This window comes from Symphodus melops, assembly GCF_947650265.1.
Source record: "Symphodus melops genome assembly, chromosome: 14".
Classification (NCBI taxonomy): Eukaryota; Metazoa; Chordata; class Actinopteri; order Labriformes; family Labridae; genus Symphodus; species Symphodus melops.
In genome coordinates this window covers 22,970,724-22,988,371 of record NC_136704.1, presented here as the reverse complement: position 1 = coordinate 22,988,371, position 17,648 = coordinate 22,970,724, and the positions used below count along the sequence as shown (strand labels likewise).

Below are 17,648 nucleotides of genomic sequence, written 5' to 3'. Positions count from 1 at the left end.
TTAGATATTTGACTTGAAATGTATGGTGGTTTTGTACTCACCTCTATGGTCGGTAGATGAATTTCTCTCCGTAAAGATTCTTAAGTTCTTGGCGTAGCTGGGCTGCGTAAGCTATCAGAGCGGTACGCAAAGTGGGCGGGGCGTGTTGCCAGGGCTCCTCCCGCCGGACCCTACTGCGCAGACTCTGGTTGCAAAATTCCAAGATGACAGCGCCCATGAGGGCCGTAAAAAAGCTTCACGAACGTAGAACGGAAACAGCTACAGTCCACACCCACTGGGGTATACGCCATAGACTGTAAAAATAAATATATATATAAATAAATATATAAAGTAATATATAAAGTAATAATATAAATATATATACGCTTATAAACCTGTGATGAATATTACATCTGAAGTTTTGTGGTTCTTTTGAATGCTGCTGCTCCTGCAGAACATTACATTACTTTAGAGTTCAAGATATTCTTCAATCAACTCGTAGATTTGTCCTTTATTGGCGACTGAAGTGAGGCAACAATATGCAAAACTCGATTTTAGTAGACAAGATCAGAATCAGAAATAATTTTATTGGTGTTTAACACACAACGAATTTAACTCCAATAGACTGTGCTCTCTTTGTACAAATGTAAAAAATAAATATTAACAATTAGCTAATATGACTAAATAAGATACAGTGTAAATGGGTCTGTAGGTCAGCAGTGAAGTCGGTCTTTATAACCCCAAATTGCTCCCGCTGCAGAGTTGGTGGTGTATGAATGGGATTAATACTGATGTTTCTTTACATCGCAGCCTCTACCATCAGTGTGTGAATGTGTAAGTGTGACCTGCAGAAGACCAAAAAGTCTAAAAATCTAAAAATGAATTTAAGGTTCAGTCAAATTTCCAAAGACAGATTCAAGTCGGAAAAATTGCATTTTTACTTCACTACTTGGAGGTACTTCTAATTGTTCTCCTCATGGTCCCGAAATCTCTGGTATAATAGAGCGATCATATATCAGTAAATCTAAATTATATTTAAGAATGATCGGTTTGAACAAGCTTTTTTTTTATGTTTAAAATAGATTTAATAGATTGTAGTGGTAATATGCGATATTGGAATCATTTAGTAGATAATCATGGGCTCAGTGCATTTAAAGAGACACACACCAAAACAGAGCATTGTGAGAAAGCTGGAGAACCTGAGATCTAGAGGGAGGCAGTAATGAAAACAGTAATACTTCCTGCATCCTCAATGCCAGCAGTTCCCAAAGTGGAGGTTTTGACCCCCCCTGGGGGGGTTGAACGATACATTCCAAACACATCATGATGCACACTGAAATAATGTAATGATCGTCAGGCTGCTGTACTCTTTAGTGTTGTTCTAATGTCAGCGTTTGAACCACTTCCAGGAACAGAGGGGGGTCCCCACGCTCTCGCATCATTATCTCGGAGATTGTGGGATGAGAAGTTTGGGAAGCCCTTCTTCTCAGGAACCAATGGCCCATTGCTTTGGAAGTCATGACCGTTGACAAGCACAAAAACAAAATCAGATCATGCTGTTGTTTTGATAACTCACCCTGGAATAAAAACAAAGAAGTCACACTGAGAACAAACGTGTCATCATCTTTGGTAACTACGTGAGCCGTGGTCTGTTCAAATGTAAATAGAAAAGAACAACACTGTGGGTTCCCTTTTATTCTTAAAATTTTATGTACAAGTGCGGCTGATTTTCTTTCTTTTTTTTTTAATGTACATTCAATATAGAAAGTTTATATACGCAATATTACATTGAACAAATTGCACTAGTCTTTCACATAGATTCAAAATCAGAGTCGGCGTCATGTCTTTGCAGAAGCTCATTTCGGGTGGTTATTATTCACTCATAAATATTCTAGTGCTTTTTGCATTCTGGGGAGGAAAGAGGAGAATTATCTTAAAAAAAAAAAAAACTGAAGTGAGGCATGAAGGGAAGCTTTCAACGAGAGAGGAGAGAAGAGCAATAGGCTGGATGTTTGATCTGAGTCAACCTGGCGAAACCCAAAAGGGTCAGCATCCGTCCAAAGATTCGTTAGTCAGAGGGGAAAATATACACATTTTCTGATTTCCTATTTTAACATTTGTTTCCTTTACCATATGAGAATATGTTATATAGACTAATAAATCAAATGTTTAGGTCCTGTGCACAATGTGTCGCCTTTCTTCAGGCTTTTTTGGAAGCGTAGCCAATCAGGAATGACAAGGTGTCGAGATAAGAGTCAGGCTTCAGTCGTTCTCATGAGAGAAAAAAAGAAGAAAATCTAGAGTAAAAAATATGTCCATACAAAAAGTAAACTCTTCTGTGCCATTGGAAGAAACAAGAAAAGTGCAACAGAGGAAAAAAAAAAACATGTGGTCATCATCCATTAAAACATTTGTAAGCGTTTATGAAGACTTGAGTGCCAATTGTGAGGGGGGAGGAGAGCGATGCTGGAGGAGGTGTTGCAGAAATTTTGGTGACTGTCGCCGACGGCCCGTTCTCCTCCTCCTCCATCCTTCTCTCTCTCTCTCTCTCTCGGTCGCCCTCGTCTGGGAGCTGAACGGTCCTTCTCTGAGCTGCAGGCCGTGAGGCTGCAGGGCAGTCTGGGTGCCTGAGCGTGACTGACTGTGTGGGTGTCCATCAGCCTTGGTCTCCGATGTCATTGTCCACGGGGGGTGGGACGCTGGGCATTACTGTGGTGCCAGTTCCTGCTGTAAGGTAACCCGCTACTCCTGGACCTACAAGTGACAGGAAGACAGAGACGGTTCAGTACAGATGTGGCTTCTCAGGACAGATGATGCTACGAGACTTTAATGTACTAAACTACTGAATGTATGAAGTTATGAACGAGGATGGAGGGCTTAAAGACTCCCCAGTCTGGAGTCTCTACATGAATGGATTTGTTGCAGATGTATGGAGCCCCGTCAGGTTTAAGTGATTCTCCATCTGTTACATATTTGTTATGAAATAGACTCGACAAATAACTACACAAATCAAAGTGGGCTTTGAACGATGGGCCTCTCTGGATCCTGGATCTTGGTAACAATATTTTCCCTATACCGCTCTATTTGTTTCAGTCCTTACCCATTCATATTCCTCAATTTAGAGATGGTGATTCACCTTTAAGGGTTAACCTCCCCCAGGACAAGATTCAAAACTTTGCAGTTGCCATGACGCACAGGAGGGAAGGCCTGACTGAGCTTTAGAGCAGGGGTGTCCAAAGTGCGGCCCGGGGGCCATTTGTGGCCCTTGAGTGGATTGTTTGTGGCCCTTGACTTCGTTCGAAGAATTAGAAGATTTTGGCCCGAGGCCTCATCAGATGGCATATTTCATATTTACTTTTTTTCTTTTTCATGTTAGCGAGGGAGACCTATAAAAGCCTGACTATTCTTTCCAAAAAATTAGAACATAACAGTTTCCCACTGCAATTAGTTATTGTGTATTTACATTATTTTTTGAAGAGGTCAAAATACAAAAAGTTCCTTCCAATATTTAAGAAAACAAAAAAAAAACAACCTGTGGCCCGAGAGCGATTCTAACACAACAATTTTGGCCCGCAAGAAAAAAAGTTTGGACACCACTGCTTTAGAGAATATCATCTAGAAACAACGATTCTCTGCTGCAATCAAGATTATAAATCATTTAAAGCTCCTGATATTTTTTTACTTTATGTTAATTTTGGAGACCCCCTGTGGAGAAAGCAGGTACTGCAGACAGGAGAACATGTAAATGTTTCTGACAGCAAAGATAAGAGCAGAAAACGTGCTCATATCAAATACTTGGACAGAAAACAGTGTTCTGCTCATCTTTTATAAAATTAGCTAAATGACGGTACAACGGCCCCATCTGCAGTGAAGCACAGCCTTCCTTTGCTGCTGATACTTATTTGGGTGTCTCAATAAAGGGGCCATGATGCCAGCATCTCTTACTAATGAAAAGTACCTCGTACCGCCTTAACTAACTTAAAACTACTCGAACAAACATTTTAAAAAAGTAGCCTCGGGGCGCGCTGGTGGCGCAGTGGTAGCGTGCAGCCCATGTACTGAGGCTCAGTCCTCGCACTGGCGGCCCGGGTTCGCGTCCGGCCTGTGGCTCATTTCCCACGTCTCTCCCTGATTTCCGCCTCTATCCACTTTCCTCTAATAAAAAGGCATAAAGGCCAAAAATAAAATCTTAAAAAAAAAGAAAGAAAAAAAAAAAATTGCCTCGTTCATAACCAGCGAAAGACTCCTCACAGGAGCTTTAAAGTCATTAAAGTTCATTTAATTAAATTTTTTTAAATGCACCATTTTCTTTCATTGCTGTCTACAGACTGCCAACATTTATCATTTCATTAAGTTTTATAGTTTTCTCGTTTAAAACTTGAAATCCAGACTGGAAATCCCCCCCGCTATCTTTCCCAAGTCCTGTCACATGGGTGAGTAATCACACTCATGCGTCTATGTATTTATTATCTCTGGTTCGAGCACAGTGTGACACAGAGTTAGTGGATGGAGGTGAAGATGGTATGACATGATCTTCAGCAGTGGGGAGGTGGAGATGAAGGTGGAAGGTTAAAGAGGAAAGGAACGGCGATAGGAGCCAGGTCACAGTCTACCTGCATCAGAGCAAGAGAGAGGAGGGCTGCGAGGGCCCTGCTGAGGGAGTCTAGAGCCCACCTCGCAGTGGGCTGCTGGCGGCCAGGAGAGAAGGAGTGGAAACCCCTGAGGATGAAATGTGGAGGACACAGAGGAAGGGGAAGGAGAGCCAGAAGGTTACAGGACAGGAGAGAGGTAGGATCGCTGGATTCAAGCACAAGTGAGGAGTCAGCCAAGAGGTGTTTTTATTTTTCGGGATTAAAGCAAAGCATTCAGAAATCAAACAAAGAAGCCATGACTTACCTTTCTGACACTTCAACAGCTTAAAGCGTTAAAACAAATGTTTGATTAGTGCGGCTGGGTTTGCATTAGAAACACTTCACCTGTCAGGTATCCAGCGGTCTGAGACTCTGAGATGAAAAGGTCGTGTTTCTGGTCTTTGAAGGCACTCCACACCGAGGACCTGGCTAGAATCTCATTCACCTGCAAAGTGGGGATTAAAAAAAGTTACAAACACCCAATCATTCATCTGATTGAAGTCTGTATCCCGCTTGTTGAGATGATCCTGCCACACCTGTTCTCCAAACTGCAGACTGCGGCTCATGGACTTGAGAGCCTTCACTATCTGGGCCTTAGTAGCTGATGGGTTATCTAGTGTTTCCAGGCCGATCCCTTCGAGCAGCTTCAGGAGATATGGAACCAGCTCCACACGAAGAGCCTGGTGGGTTCATTATAAAATCACATGTTTTACTAAACTATCAAACATCATGTATAGAAATGATATTCAAACAATTAGTGTGTGTGTGTGTGTGTGTGTGTGTTACATTGACTGGAGTTTACCTGAGCCACTAATTCAGTCTGCTCTTTCTGAAACATACGGTTGAGAGCTTCACAGGCCAATCCGGCCATGTCTGCCCGACTCTTCATCCCCGCCATGAGGGGTCCGATGGTCTCCAGAGACGCCATGGAGCGTACGCAGAGCTGCACACAACACAGTTAGAGGTCATAATGTGAGCGCGTGACAGAGCTGACAGCGGGGAGCAGAGCACAATGAACCAGTGTCCACTGGTCGGAGTGATTCTGATTTGTCATGTACTTTTTAAAAAAGAGATTGGATATGTTCAACCTGATAAACATGCAGCATTTTAAGGCTCCTCACCTCGTTGTCTGAGAGAACGTGGATGAGGCGGATGGCGCTCTTGGGCACGGCGTTGTTCTTGTGGTTCAGTGCTGCCAGGACGCGAGGCAGGTGACCCAGAGGAGGGACCTGGTCGGCCAGCTGGCTCTGCGTGCTGAACAGACACACCGCCGCCGTGGTAACCGTCTCGAGGGCCTCGCCCTGTGGGAGACGAGGAGGGGAAACAGCCGGTGTGAGATGACGGAACGAGCCGAGTATGAAATTGCGTCACACAAACGTTTATTACGTTGGGGTTGTTCTTCTCCAGGAGCTCGGTCAGGGTCTCCAGCAGAGACACCAGGAATTCTCGAGGCTTGCGCAGCACCCAGCCGGGCTGAGCGATGAAGATACGCAGGAAGACTCCGCCCACTTCTATCTCGCCATGTCCTGTGCCACAAGCCACTGTGAAGTCCTCAGGCAGCTGAGCACACACACACACACAGCGACAGTTCAACGTCACACCGAATCAATCACAACATCAAACTGTCTGAGAGTGAGTAATACAACGCCGCACTCACTTTCCAGTTCACGTCGGGATTATCCTTCTGCTGTTTAAAGTGCCTGCGGTGAAAAAGAACAACGTGATGCCGAGCGTCATGCATATTCAAATATTTCACACTTTCACTCTGCCGACAGCTCGCGGCCCAAAAAAAAAAAAATGTTATTGAATCGAGGTCATGTCGTACTCGAGCATCATCTCCCGCACGGTCGTTGACACTCTCTCTCTTGAGGTGTCGTTCCAGATGAGTTCAGGGTTCTCGTGCGTTCCCTCGAATATGTGCACGGCTGCCTCTGCATTGTCCCGCATGGCGTCCATGAACACGCCGGGAAGGAAACGCATCAGCGTCAGGCGCACCTGGCAGAAAGCAGACGATGTCCGTTTTTTTTATTTTTAATAATGATTAAAAAAAAAGGGTGCAACAAAGACGTAAATGATTCCGTCCGCACGAACCTTCGGCCCGACCAGCTTGTCTGAGGTCATCTTGGAGAAGAGCTCTGCAGTCTGTGTGCGAACCTGAGGATGCGTGCAGTTACAGAAGAGGTCGAGCAAGTAGATCAGAGCACCTGGGGGAGAGAGAGATTCAAATGAGCATCCCTTCATTTCTAAACATGGAGCAATCCTCAGAAACAGGAAAGAAGGACACTGACCCTTGGCCATCGCCTCTTTGACAATCTTGGTGTTAGAAGTCAGTGCATACAAGGTTTCCAGCACCATTTGTCTGCCTAATGATGAAAAAAAAAAAAGAAGATTTTAGTCTGAAGATACTCTGCTCATCAAAATGCAGAAACAGAGACAGCATGTTGACATCTGAATGTCTTCTTACTGGAGGGCAGCGAGTGCAGCAGCAACAGGAGGTTAGACAACACCAGCGACTCGGCTATGTTGCCAACACATTCCTGGTTTGATGTTACAGTGTTGACAACCTGAAGAGGGAAAAAAAAAAAAAAAAAAAACTTGATTAATACAATGTAGAGATACATCGGGGAGAAGAGCAGTAAATAAAGATCCTCCACCTCCAAAACCAGCTGCTGCACCCTTCCAGCTCCGTGAACCCGCAACAAAGAGAAGAGCAGTTTGAAATGTCCGATGCACTCCGACTCCGAACCTGAAATGACAGACGAGCTCCAGAAGTTAAGAGCCGGGGAAGTGAGGGTCATGAGACAGGAGGGAGGGGAAAATCTCACCAGGGTTGTTCTTGATGACGTTACGGAGAGCCTCTAACGCCATCTCAGCGAAGCGGAGCCTCTCGGCGTGCTGCTGAGACTCCACCTTGTTGCTCTGACTCATGGCCAGCAGGGTGTGCAGGTACTGGGCCTGGGAGCCCACGTAGTCCAACAAGCTGGCTGCAAATGCTTTGGGGTACTAAAAAAAACCCAGAGATGGCAAAACAAGTCTTGTTTGATACCACGCAGAGGATGGACTGTTTCGAGATCGTGCCATTGAAACGGATTTTTAGCCATGGTTGTGCACGCTTTGTTTTGATACTCACCTCCAGAGGAAAAGTTGGTTGTTCATTGTAGACACGCACAAAGATCTCCCCGACGATCAGCTCTTTGCTGTGATCGCTGAAGACAAACTCCGCCCCAAAGCTTTTATCGTTTTCTCCCTACAGAGAGACACCGGACAGGAACGGAGGGGCAACTTTATGATCACTCCAAAATTTCTTATCAAAAATGTCAACACAACGTAAACACACCAAAAGTGCTAGCTCCTTTATTTTAAAGTCCATATTGATTTTTTTGAGCAAGTGGCAACCATCGACGTTGAAGGAAGCAAACGTGCAGTTCCCTGAGTGTCCATTAGAGGCAGGCTAGAGTAGCCGGGAGTCTCTAATAAAGCCCATTTGGCATGAACAAACCAGCTTACTGCGAGGTTTATAAAAATGGTTGAAGGTCTGAATATTTCAATTATTTATCAGCAAACACTTTACGGAGAATATAACTATAAGAGGGCACGTTTGTTTAAAGGCTTCAGACTCAACTCCACCTCGTTGCCTCTGACTTCACTGATGACCTCCATTTGGCTTCATCACGCCTCATCAGAGACCAGTTTGTGACGTCCATGTCTTACACAGTCTATGGATGAAAGCTATACACTGATTAACCCCTTGATGGATGAATTTGTCTCCAAGTATTAAAACATTTATTGTATTTTTTTTACGTTTAAATGGATGCCAAATTAAGTTGAGAAATGTGCTATAAAAATAGCACATTAAATGGATGTTGTTCCGTCTCCGACTGGTCCTATGACAAACTAATGCTTGCAAAAGGTTCCTAGGTTTGTATTGAAGGTGCATCAACCGGCATTGGATGAATACGGACGCTGTTATGGCTGCATTTGGAGCCGAAGCAGTTTGATGCAGATTCGCGACGTGGTGTTAACTTCAGAGGAAAGGTAACAAAGACAGGACTGATTTATACCCTCTTGATGTTTCCCTCCTGCTGAACCTCCAGGAACTCCAGCAGCTCGGCTCGTGTCCCGTTGTTCCAGATCAAGTAAGGGTTCTCCGAGTTGCTATTCATCAGCTTTAAGACCTAAATCAAAAAACAGGGCAGGTGGAACTCAGCTCGTTGTTGTTGTAAATACTGTGACAGAATATACACATCTCGCTGCAGCGCATACCTCAGGAGGAGATCCTGTTCCCAGCTTCCTCGAGATGTACGGCGTCAGCATGGCCGCCAGGCTCTTGCGGATGGTCGGGTTCTCCGGAGGCTGGCCCTCGAAGCCGTTGGTCTCCGACACGGGATTGTTCCCGTCTGGGGCGTGTGGAGCCTGGACGTAGCCTCCCAGCCGGCTGAGAGCCACCAGGCTGAGCTTGGCCAGACTGTTGGACACTTCCTGTTGATTGGTTTCCTGGCTGGCCTGCACCCCGCTCTCCTCCAGAGTGTAGTCGTAGTTAAAGAGGTAGACAGCAAGTGCCAGAGCACGCCGGCGTGGTACAGATGGGTCTGCAGGAAGTAATCCACGGCGAAGGAACTTACGCACTGCACAGCCAGGGCGGCGGTTTTTGAGAGACCCTGAGAGGAAGAGAAATCCAGCTGTGTCAAAACTATCTTAGAGTAGATATTGAGCGAACATCAAAGGTGAATGAAGAATATAATGCTGCTTTATTAGGAACTTAGACGACTACAAATAAAGCAGAAGGAGCTACTTGATACAAAAAAAGTAACTCCCATAGAGCGGAAACCTCCAGGATGAACTCGGAATTTTTACATTTATACAGCATCTTAACGTTACCACGTTAAGATGCTGAAAATCATACGGCGCCTTTGTGATTGTTTCTTTTTGTTTTTATTTTCATTTATGTAAAATTTTCTGTGATTATTGTCAATATGATGTGTTACGTTATAAGTTTCCTTCCTTGAATTGCCCCCCGGGGACAAATAAAGTTTTTTGAATTGAATTGAATGTGTGAATTGCATTGTCACAATGAAAGGCTGCGGCCCCCAGGAAAAAAAGCTTCTCGCTATGTGAAGCTAATGAAGGATCCAAAATAAACCAAGACAAACCGAAGGTTGCGAGATTCTCACCTTTCCGTAGAACAAGATGTGACAGAGATCTCGGATGATGTTGGGCAGCTCGATGATCTTTTCCCTGCATTCCTCAAACTGGGCCGCGACACTGAAGCATTTACAGACGTGCCCGCACACCTGTTTCGAGAGAGAGAGAGAGAGAGAGAGAGAGAGAGGAGAGAGAGAGAGTGAGAGAGAGAGAGAGAGAGAGAGAGAGAGAGAGAGAGAGAGAGAGAGAGAGAGAGAGAGAGAGAGAGAGAGAGAGAGAGAGAGAGAGAGAGAGAGAGAGAGAGGAGAGAGAGAGAGAGAGAGGAGAGAGAGAGAGAGAGAGAGAGAGAGAGAGAGAGAGAGAGAATAAAGTGTTAAAAGGAGGCACATCAAGAAGAACATGTTGGCTGGATGTGATGAAAGACTTGTGTTTTGTACCTGTACAGCCATGTCGTCAGGTTTGCTGGATGCAGTTAAAACAGCAACGCAGCGAGAGAGCGCCTCCAGCAACACCTGCATCAACACAATCATTCAATCCAACGTCTGAAAGGATTCTCTAAAATCAGGCTGGGTTTTTTTTATTTTCACATTTCGGAGGGTGAACGCACCTCGATGCCGTTGTCGCGGCGCAGCTCCTCCGCATTAAGAGCCGAACAGTTGACGGTGTGGAAGGCGAGTTCGACCGCAGCCGGGAGGAGAGGGGAGGTCTTTGAGAAGAGCTGACTGTCATCCGTCTCCATGGTGATTGTTTTGATGAGCATGGGGTAACCGGCGTACTTGTACGGTTCGAGTTCTGCGAACAGACAACGAAGCGGGTCAGATGTGTAAACTCGTCTCCTTCAAAGTACAGAAAGAGAAGAAGGATAAATGTGAACCTTCTTTGTGCCGGTTGAACAGGATGCTTTGAGCCTTCAGGATGAGGATGATGTTTTCCGGGTCGGGCCCGTCCAGGATTCGTGCCGACTTTGTGCAGAGGAACTCGTAGGCTTTGTTGACGTTCTCAAACATGTCCTGAAAGTCACATGACAAAATAAAAAAAGGGAGGATGAAGCCAGAAAACGTGGGTGCCATAAAAAAAATACGTCAGTAGTGATATCAGTACGCACCCTCCCCTCCGGGTTCTTGTCTGGATGATACTTCTGCGCCAGTCTGAAGTAAGCTTTCCTGATTTTACTCTCATCGTGCCTGAAAACAAAAAAAACGCAGACACCTTTTGAGTCATTTTAAAAAATATATATTTTATGTATTTTATTTTAAACAAAAAAACGCCAACACCTTTTGTTTTTTAATTTAAAAAAATATATATTTTATGTATTTTATTTTATTTATTTAATTGTATTTTTATTTCTTACAGCATACCATAAGCCATGTTTTTCTTTTTTTATGCCTTTTAAATTATTGTGTATTGTGCCTTTTTTTAACTTTTGTTAACTTATTGTACAGCACTTTGTTTTAAAGTGCTTAATTAAATAAAGTTGGATTGGATTCCAAAACATCAAACATGGAAGATAAATGAACTCCACAGTCATCTCTGCTGGTTTAAAGAGTGAGTCACTCACTGGCCCTGTCCTTTAGGGAGGTTGAGGACTTCATAGGCATCGTCCACAGACATGGAGGGAGGCTTCTTCTCCACCTCCCTCTTCCAGGCTTCAAGTGTGTCTTTCAGCAGCTTCACCTGCACAGATGATAAAGACCATCCAGGGTTAAACACGGTGTTCAAAGCTGATACAGATGAAAACAAAAGAAGAGACTCACAGCATCTCGTATTGGCCAGTTGGGGAAACGGGTGGTGTCACACAGGTGTCTGAGGTAGTAGATGTTGCAGAAGAGCTCGTTGTCGAGCTGAGGGAAGCTGATGACAGGGATGGGGCAGTACTGGTAGAGAGCCCGCGTGTTGCTCTGCAGCCTGGGGCTGAAGTCAGCCACGTGGGCAGCTATCTTTTCAATCATCATCCGCCTGAAACAGAGAGTTAAAACCTCACACGGGCCGTCACCACTTTCACTCGACGCTGACTTTAAGAGACCGGACGAACACGTACCTCATCTCGCTGCTCCAAATGGCCTCAGGCGTGTCGAATTCTCCCAGAAATATCTCAGAGATGCGTTCGGCCTCGTAGTTCTCCAGGTAACACACCATGGCCTCGGGCAGGACTGGACCCAGAACACTACGCTGCACTATGTCCTGACCTTTAGACTGAGAGGGAGGGACACGAGACACGTGTGAGTCAAAGACAAAAATCATCCATGTTTAACGTCATAATGACTCCTCAGCACTAATGATGCATCCATACCTCCTCTGATTTGAAGGCTTGTTTCAGATGTGTGTACTTCAGGAACCTATAGAAAAAAGTTTTTTTTTTTAAAATTAAATCCATAATAATGTCACAAAATGCAAAAGTGAAAAAGCAACAATTATGTGCAGAAAATGAAATCCATGTACGTCTGTAAATCTGTGATATTTATGTATCTGTTGTGGTGTTTTCACACATGCACTAACATCCTGGAAACATTCGTTTCATCGAGCTGCTTGTGTGAATGCAAACGGCCTACTTTTTATGTCCCAGCTTAATCTACAACTTTTCCTGCCAGCCGTCTAGTAAAACTGCTGCGTGAAGCTGGGTGGGCTCTGGTCTGGACATTCACCCCGAGTGATGTGGAGGATCTTTGTGCGTGGAAAAAAGCAGCTTTTATACTTCCATGTTTTCTTGCCTGTATGTTCGTCTTTGCTGCTGTTTACACTGTGAATACGTCACATTACAAGTAGCATTGAGATAAAGGATTTCTGGATTTCTGTAGCATCTTTTTTTTTTTTACATTCTGATGTCCTAATTTCCTGCTGTGAGTCACGTGTGAAAAAGCAACTCAGGAAGATTTCAGGAGACGGCGGTCGTGACCTGATCAGGAGTGCATGTGTGAAACAGCTCTGATGCGTATGAGCCTTTTTGCTGCCTGTTTTTTACCTCGCCACAGGAAGCACGTTGGAGCCCGTGTACATCATGATGAAGAAGAAGACCCCGGTTAAATAGAGGCGCTGCAGGTTCGGATTGTCCTGCATCACCAGGTACAGAACGTTAGCCACCTTCTCCACCAGGATGGGGTCAAAGGTCAACAGCAGCTGAAGTAAACAAATATAAAAAGCATTAAAATGTCATGTTAGCAACTATAATGAGGAAAGAGGATAATCTCATTCATGCAACAACATTACCTGGACAATGTGAGGGAGGCAAGCATTGTCACTGATCATCCTCTTTATCTTCGGTAGCGGGCGGATAATGGCGTTGTCTTGGTCCCTGAATAATTATATGTAACTGTTAAACAGATTCTAACAGCACTGGGAATGGAGCGTGTTTTCTGGATGCGTTTCTGCCACCGACCTGCTGGGGTAGTACGAGCACATGGTGATGAGCATGTTGAGGATTAGCGTGGCCAGGTCCGACTCGTTCATCACCGCCTGACCCGAGGCCAGGAGGCACCACTTCAGCTGCGGGATGGCCTGCAGGGGGCGCCATCCGTCCATCCCCTGAGCCCAGCAGCGAGTCTTTGCCGTCAGGACGCCGGTGTTCCAAAACTCCTGCATCTGGACAAGTGAAGAAAAAAACGACAAAGATGAGTACTTAACAAGCAAACTGCAAGAAACCAGCAAGAACAAAAACAATATAATTAAGTTGCACATGTTAAGATCAGATACATTTTTACAAGCTGATTTTAACTTAAATTGATTTTACAGTAAAAAAAAGTGACTCCAGAGTTTACGTTTTCTTACACACCTCCTCAAAACTGAAAGGTCCTCGTCTCTCCTTGTCTGCGTTACCGAAGTACCACTCCTTCTCACTCTCTCTCTTCATGTCTGGCGACGCCTCCAGCACGTTGCTCTGCGAAAAACAACTTCTTATTGACACTCCAGGCGGATTACGAGTTTCTCACACGTGCATTCTCATTAAAATAATTTATTGTATTTTAATTCTGCACTTCGGCCTGCCGATTCACAACGGTCCGGGGACGACAGCTGGAAATTAGCCGCAAAGGCTAAAGCTGCTAAAGGCTAAAAGGGATTGTCCACGAAATAACAAAATAATAAACTAAAGCTTGAGGAGCATGAAAGCATCGACGGGTCGCGCCTGTTTATATGATACGACTCAAAGCTTTGGGTTCTGACCTGTAGGGGCACTGTGGCTCTGCTCGTGTGAAGATGGGCCAAAGTGAGCAGATCCACCAAAATGCGCACTCCGTTTGAGTCCATCACCTCCTTCACATTTTTCTGCAGGAAAGAAAATTAAAAGAATCACACCGGGCGAAGAGGCGGGGAGAAGAAACTGCAGGAAAGTCGACAGGCGTGTTTTGCCTCCAACTCACCTTGTTGAGAATGAGTTTGTTGAGGAAGAGGATGAGCCTGTCTCTTTCCAGTTTGTCCGTACACTGTCGAGAAAAAGAAAGATTAATTAACACTTGACCGAACTTCAGGAGCCGTCGCTGAGAGTTTTTCCACTCACTCTGTCCAGCATTCCCACGATATATTTAGTGTCTGTGAAGGGGCCAATCTCCTCGCAGCATTTCCCGTAGACTATAGCCAGCGCCTGCAGGCACAGGCACTTCATCGTAACTTTGGGTGTCAGCAGAAAGCGATGGTAGAGTTCATTGAAAAACTCATAACTGAGAGGAGGGAGACAAAGAGGGGGGCGTGAGTCATGTTTTAGATGCAGTCGAGGATATGATCGGGTTTTTGTTTTTGTTATCTTACGATCTCTTGATGGCGTTGGATTCTTCGTTTTCATCCTCCTCGAGCAGCAGACGCAGGTAATAATCCCCGATCTTTATCTCGTCTGAAAGGCACTCGTATCTCACCTGCGTGCAGGGAGGAATAAAGACGCCATGTTAGTGTCAGTTCATGCATTTGTGTTTTAATGAAATCAGTGAATTCAGCGGAGCACAAACCTCAAACTCCTGGTGGTTCCAGGAGATGACGGTGGCACTTCCCAGCTCTCGGTCCACGCTGAAGGCACGCATCTCCCCCTCCAGAGCGTCCCGCAGCTCCTCCCTGGTTTTCAGGTTCCAGATGAGGTTAGATCGAGCGTGATCGAGCTGGAACCTTTAAAAAAAAGAAGAAAATAAAACAAAAAGGTGAGGATGGCAGGCGGGAAAAATTTGGATCAAAATGAGAATGAGGCTTCAAGATTGGAGGTTTTTAGAGCGACATTTCCAACCTGTAGTAGAAAAGCTCCCAGTTGACTTCGATCTTTATTCTCTGCCGTCTCTTCCGCAGGATGACCGGTTTTTGGTTTGGATTCTGAAAATAAAATAAGAGAAAAAAACAAACCCTGATGAAGTGCTCAGAGCCAGTTTCACATGTTACACAGCAGCCATCCTCGTTCAGCTCACAGCACAGAGAGAGTCGTGAACATTTTCACAAACAATGCACCACAGATGGAATGAATGAAGCAGAGGTGGAGAACAAATACAGTTTTTTTTGGGGGGCGGATGAAGAAAGACAAACGTTGTAAAAATGTCATGTAAAAAAAAAAACAAAAAAAACACATTACCAACCAAAACAAACGTGTTTCTCATCACCACACCAACAAAACAAAGCGAATAAGACAAAGTTATAAAAACACACAAACAGAGATGGGATCCCAGTATTGAGCGTGTTCTCGAATTCTTACAAGGTGAGACTTTACTTTGGACGACACGTCGAGCTTTTTATAATCTGAAGCTCCATGAGCGCCTCATCAGTGTGTGGTGAGTTATAGATGATGGGAACCAGCTCCCTGTGCAGTCCAGTGTTTAAATGTTCACAAGGCTTCCTCCCAAAAGAGGCAACAAGAGCAGCTCCCCCGTCCTGCTTCAAGAGCCCAGACCATCTCCACACACGTGTGTGAGCTTCTGATTGAACCTCATTCGTGATAAAGTAAGACAGACTTCATTTACAGATCATTAGACTTCAGCTCATACAGAGAGAGCTTGTCTGTGACATGCTTTAGAAATACTGCGGCTCTCGGCAGATATTCAAACTTCAGCCTGATGGCTCCGAGCTGTTGGTGAATCACACGGTTAAACCTTTAAATATCTGCAGCTCCACCGCGCTTGAGATGTTCTGCAGCCGGTCGACGGGAGCATTTAACCCTTCACGTGTACTTTGTAATAAGAAAGTCACTTTGTCTCTTTAGCACAAGTTTAATCCCGCCCCTCAATCAGAGATCAGTACTGTCACCATGTGAAGGCTGAATGTGATTGTATGCGATACTTTAACGCTCACTGGACTTTGCATACATTTGGTTTACATGCACTCTGAGTATTGTTATAGTATATATTATTTATCTACACTGTGAGATGGTTTCATTGCATCTTTTGCATGTGTAAATGTTCTTTTTCAATCAAAACCGACTCTCTGGCATCTATTACATAGACAACACCTCATCCCTTAACTTGCCATTCAGAGCACATTATTTTTTGCATTTATGTTACTATTTTATTTGGTTTTTGATTTTTTTTTATTATGTACTGATGCAACGCCCGAATTTCCCCACTGGGGATCAATAAAGTTATATCTTATCTTATCTTACATAACATGCAGAAATCTGGATTAAAGGTCGTCACCTGGCCGAATGAAGAAAAACACACTCAATATGCCACATGAAGATGAGAGAGAAAAAAAAAAAAAAGGAGAGAGAAGATGAGAAAGCAAACAGCGTGGATCCCATTTGTTAATCCTACTTACCAGGTTATTTCTGTCCTGCTGCATTGTTTGACAGCAGAGAAACCACACAAGACGAGGGGGAGGGGTGGGGCAGAGACAACACAGAGAGATTATTGTTCCTCCGATCAAACAGGACACTAAAAAGGTTCACAGGTCACCAGAGCTCAAACAGACTTACTAACTGAATCCAGATGTGCGAGCACTCATTCAATGTTTCACTTCTTAAGAGCTGAGAAAACAACGCATGGAGCAGGAGGTGCAAACACGAGGAGATTAAGAGGCGTTCAGTGTAAAGCAAGAAACAAAAGGAAGACGTCCTTCATGAGCTGATTTGAATTATTCAGAGAAAGAGGAAGAAAAGGAGCAGCATTCAAGGTGAAGGAAGGTCACGGCTATAATGTGCTACAACTTCTGTCGGATCCAGTTTAAAGCGACCTAAAGTGACCTTTGAGCACCCTTCATACTCGGGCACAGCTGTAACAGAAAGCTTTTTGTCTGCTTTGCATCAGCGGAGAAAACTTGCAAAAGCGGTTAAAAGAAGGCGAGAAAAGACGTAAAGGATGGCGTCAGGATGTGAACCGGCTCCCTAAAAAGGCCAGGCAGCATCTCCATGCAGAACATCAGCGGCTGGAAAGAGTGTTATTGAGTTTGCATGTGGATCCTGCAGTACTGTTCAGCATCAGCAGGAGGAGCAACAACACGGGTTAGAGACGCCTCAGCAGCAGCAGCAGCAGCAGCAGCAGCAGGTTCACCGGGCTGTCTGCTGCCTTCCTGACTGTACATCTATCCTCACCTCTTTCTGGGCGATTCCCATTTTATCCCTCCAGTGCATCAGCACCAGATCAGCCTTCTCCTTGGCAAACTTCTCCACCTCTTTGGCTGCTTTGCCCGCCATGCGCTGCCACTCGGGCACTTTGTTGCGATTCAGCTGGTCCTGTGGAAGACGAATTAAAAAACACATTTCTGCACCTCCATTTTATTCCTTCTTATAAAAAGGTCACCAGCTCTTTTCACAGATTGAAGAAATGACCCTAACGCTTGAGGTTGTTTTTTCAAGTTACCGTGGCAATTTTCAAGTTGTCCCGGATGTGCATTCTGTCGACGTCTTTCTCTGGGACGGGGTCAGGACTGTCCAGGTAGGCCAGCAGGCCAGTGGGCTGGGAGTGGAAAGGAAAAGACAGAAAAGGAAACACGTTAGGACTTAGA

At 44.8% G+C, this 17,648-nt stretch overlaps 1 protein-coding gene across 1 annotated transcript in view; it reads right to left on the bottom strand.

Annotated features, from left to right (window-relative positions):
• Positions 1-1,639: 1,639 nt before the first annotated feature.
• Positions 1,640-17,648, bottom strand: part of dnajc13 (DnaJ heat shock protein family (Hsp40) member C13) — a 34,703-nt gene continuing 18,694 nt past the window's right edge. The window contains 39 exon segments of the mRNA XM_079360821.1: positions 1,640-2,733; positions 4,956-5,055; positions 5,147-5,290; positions 5,413-5,553; positions 5,732-5,911; positions 5,997-6,170; positions 6,268-6,310; positions 6,436-6,605; positions 6,702-6,814; positions 6,899-6,973; positions 7,075-7,174; positions 7,265-7,356; positions 7,436-7,613; positions 7,741-7,857; positions 8,672-8,785; positions 8,874-9,160; positions 9,163-9,268; positions 9,782-9,901; positions 10,190-10,264; positions 10,360-10,544; positions 10,627-10,762; positions 10,858-10,936; positions 11,311-11,426; positions 11,507-11,708; positions 11,791-11,945; positions 12,043-12,088; positions 12,712-12,866; positions 12,957-13,041; positions 13,126-13,328; positions 13,519-13,623; positions 13,908-14,009; positions 14,105-14,167; positions 14,242-14,401; positions 14,490-14,593; positions 14,684-14,837; positions 14,953-15,035; positions 16,464-16,481; positions 17,236-17,376; positions 17,504-17,599. Coding sequence (XP_079216947.1) covers positions 2,636-2,733; positions 4,956-5,055; positions 5,147-5,290; positions 5,413-5,553; positions 5,732-5,911; positions 5,997-6,170; positions 6,268-6,310; positions 6,436-6,605; positions 6,702-6,814; positions 6,899-6,973; positions 7,075-7,174; positions 7,265-7,356; positions 7,436-7,613; positions 7,741-7,857; positions 8,672-8,785; positions 8,874-9,160; positions 9,163-9,268; positions 9,782-9,901; positions 10,190-10,264; positions 10,360-10,544; positions 10,627-10,762; positions 10,858-10,936; positions 11,311-11,426; positions 11,507-11,708; positions 11,791-11,945; positions 12,043-12,088; positions 12,712-12,866; positions 12,957-13,041; positions 13,126-13,328; positions 13,519-13,623; positions 13,908-14,009; positions 14,105-14,167; positions 14,242-14,401; positions 14,490-14,593; positions 14,684-14,837; positions 14,953-15,035; positions 16,464-16,481; positions 17,236-17,376; positions 17,504-17,599 — 4,815 coding nt within the window. The 3' untranslated portion in view covers positions 1,640-2,635.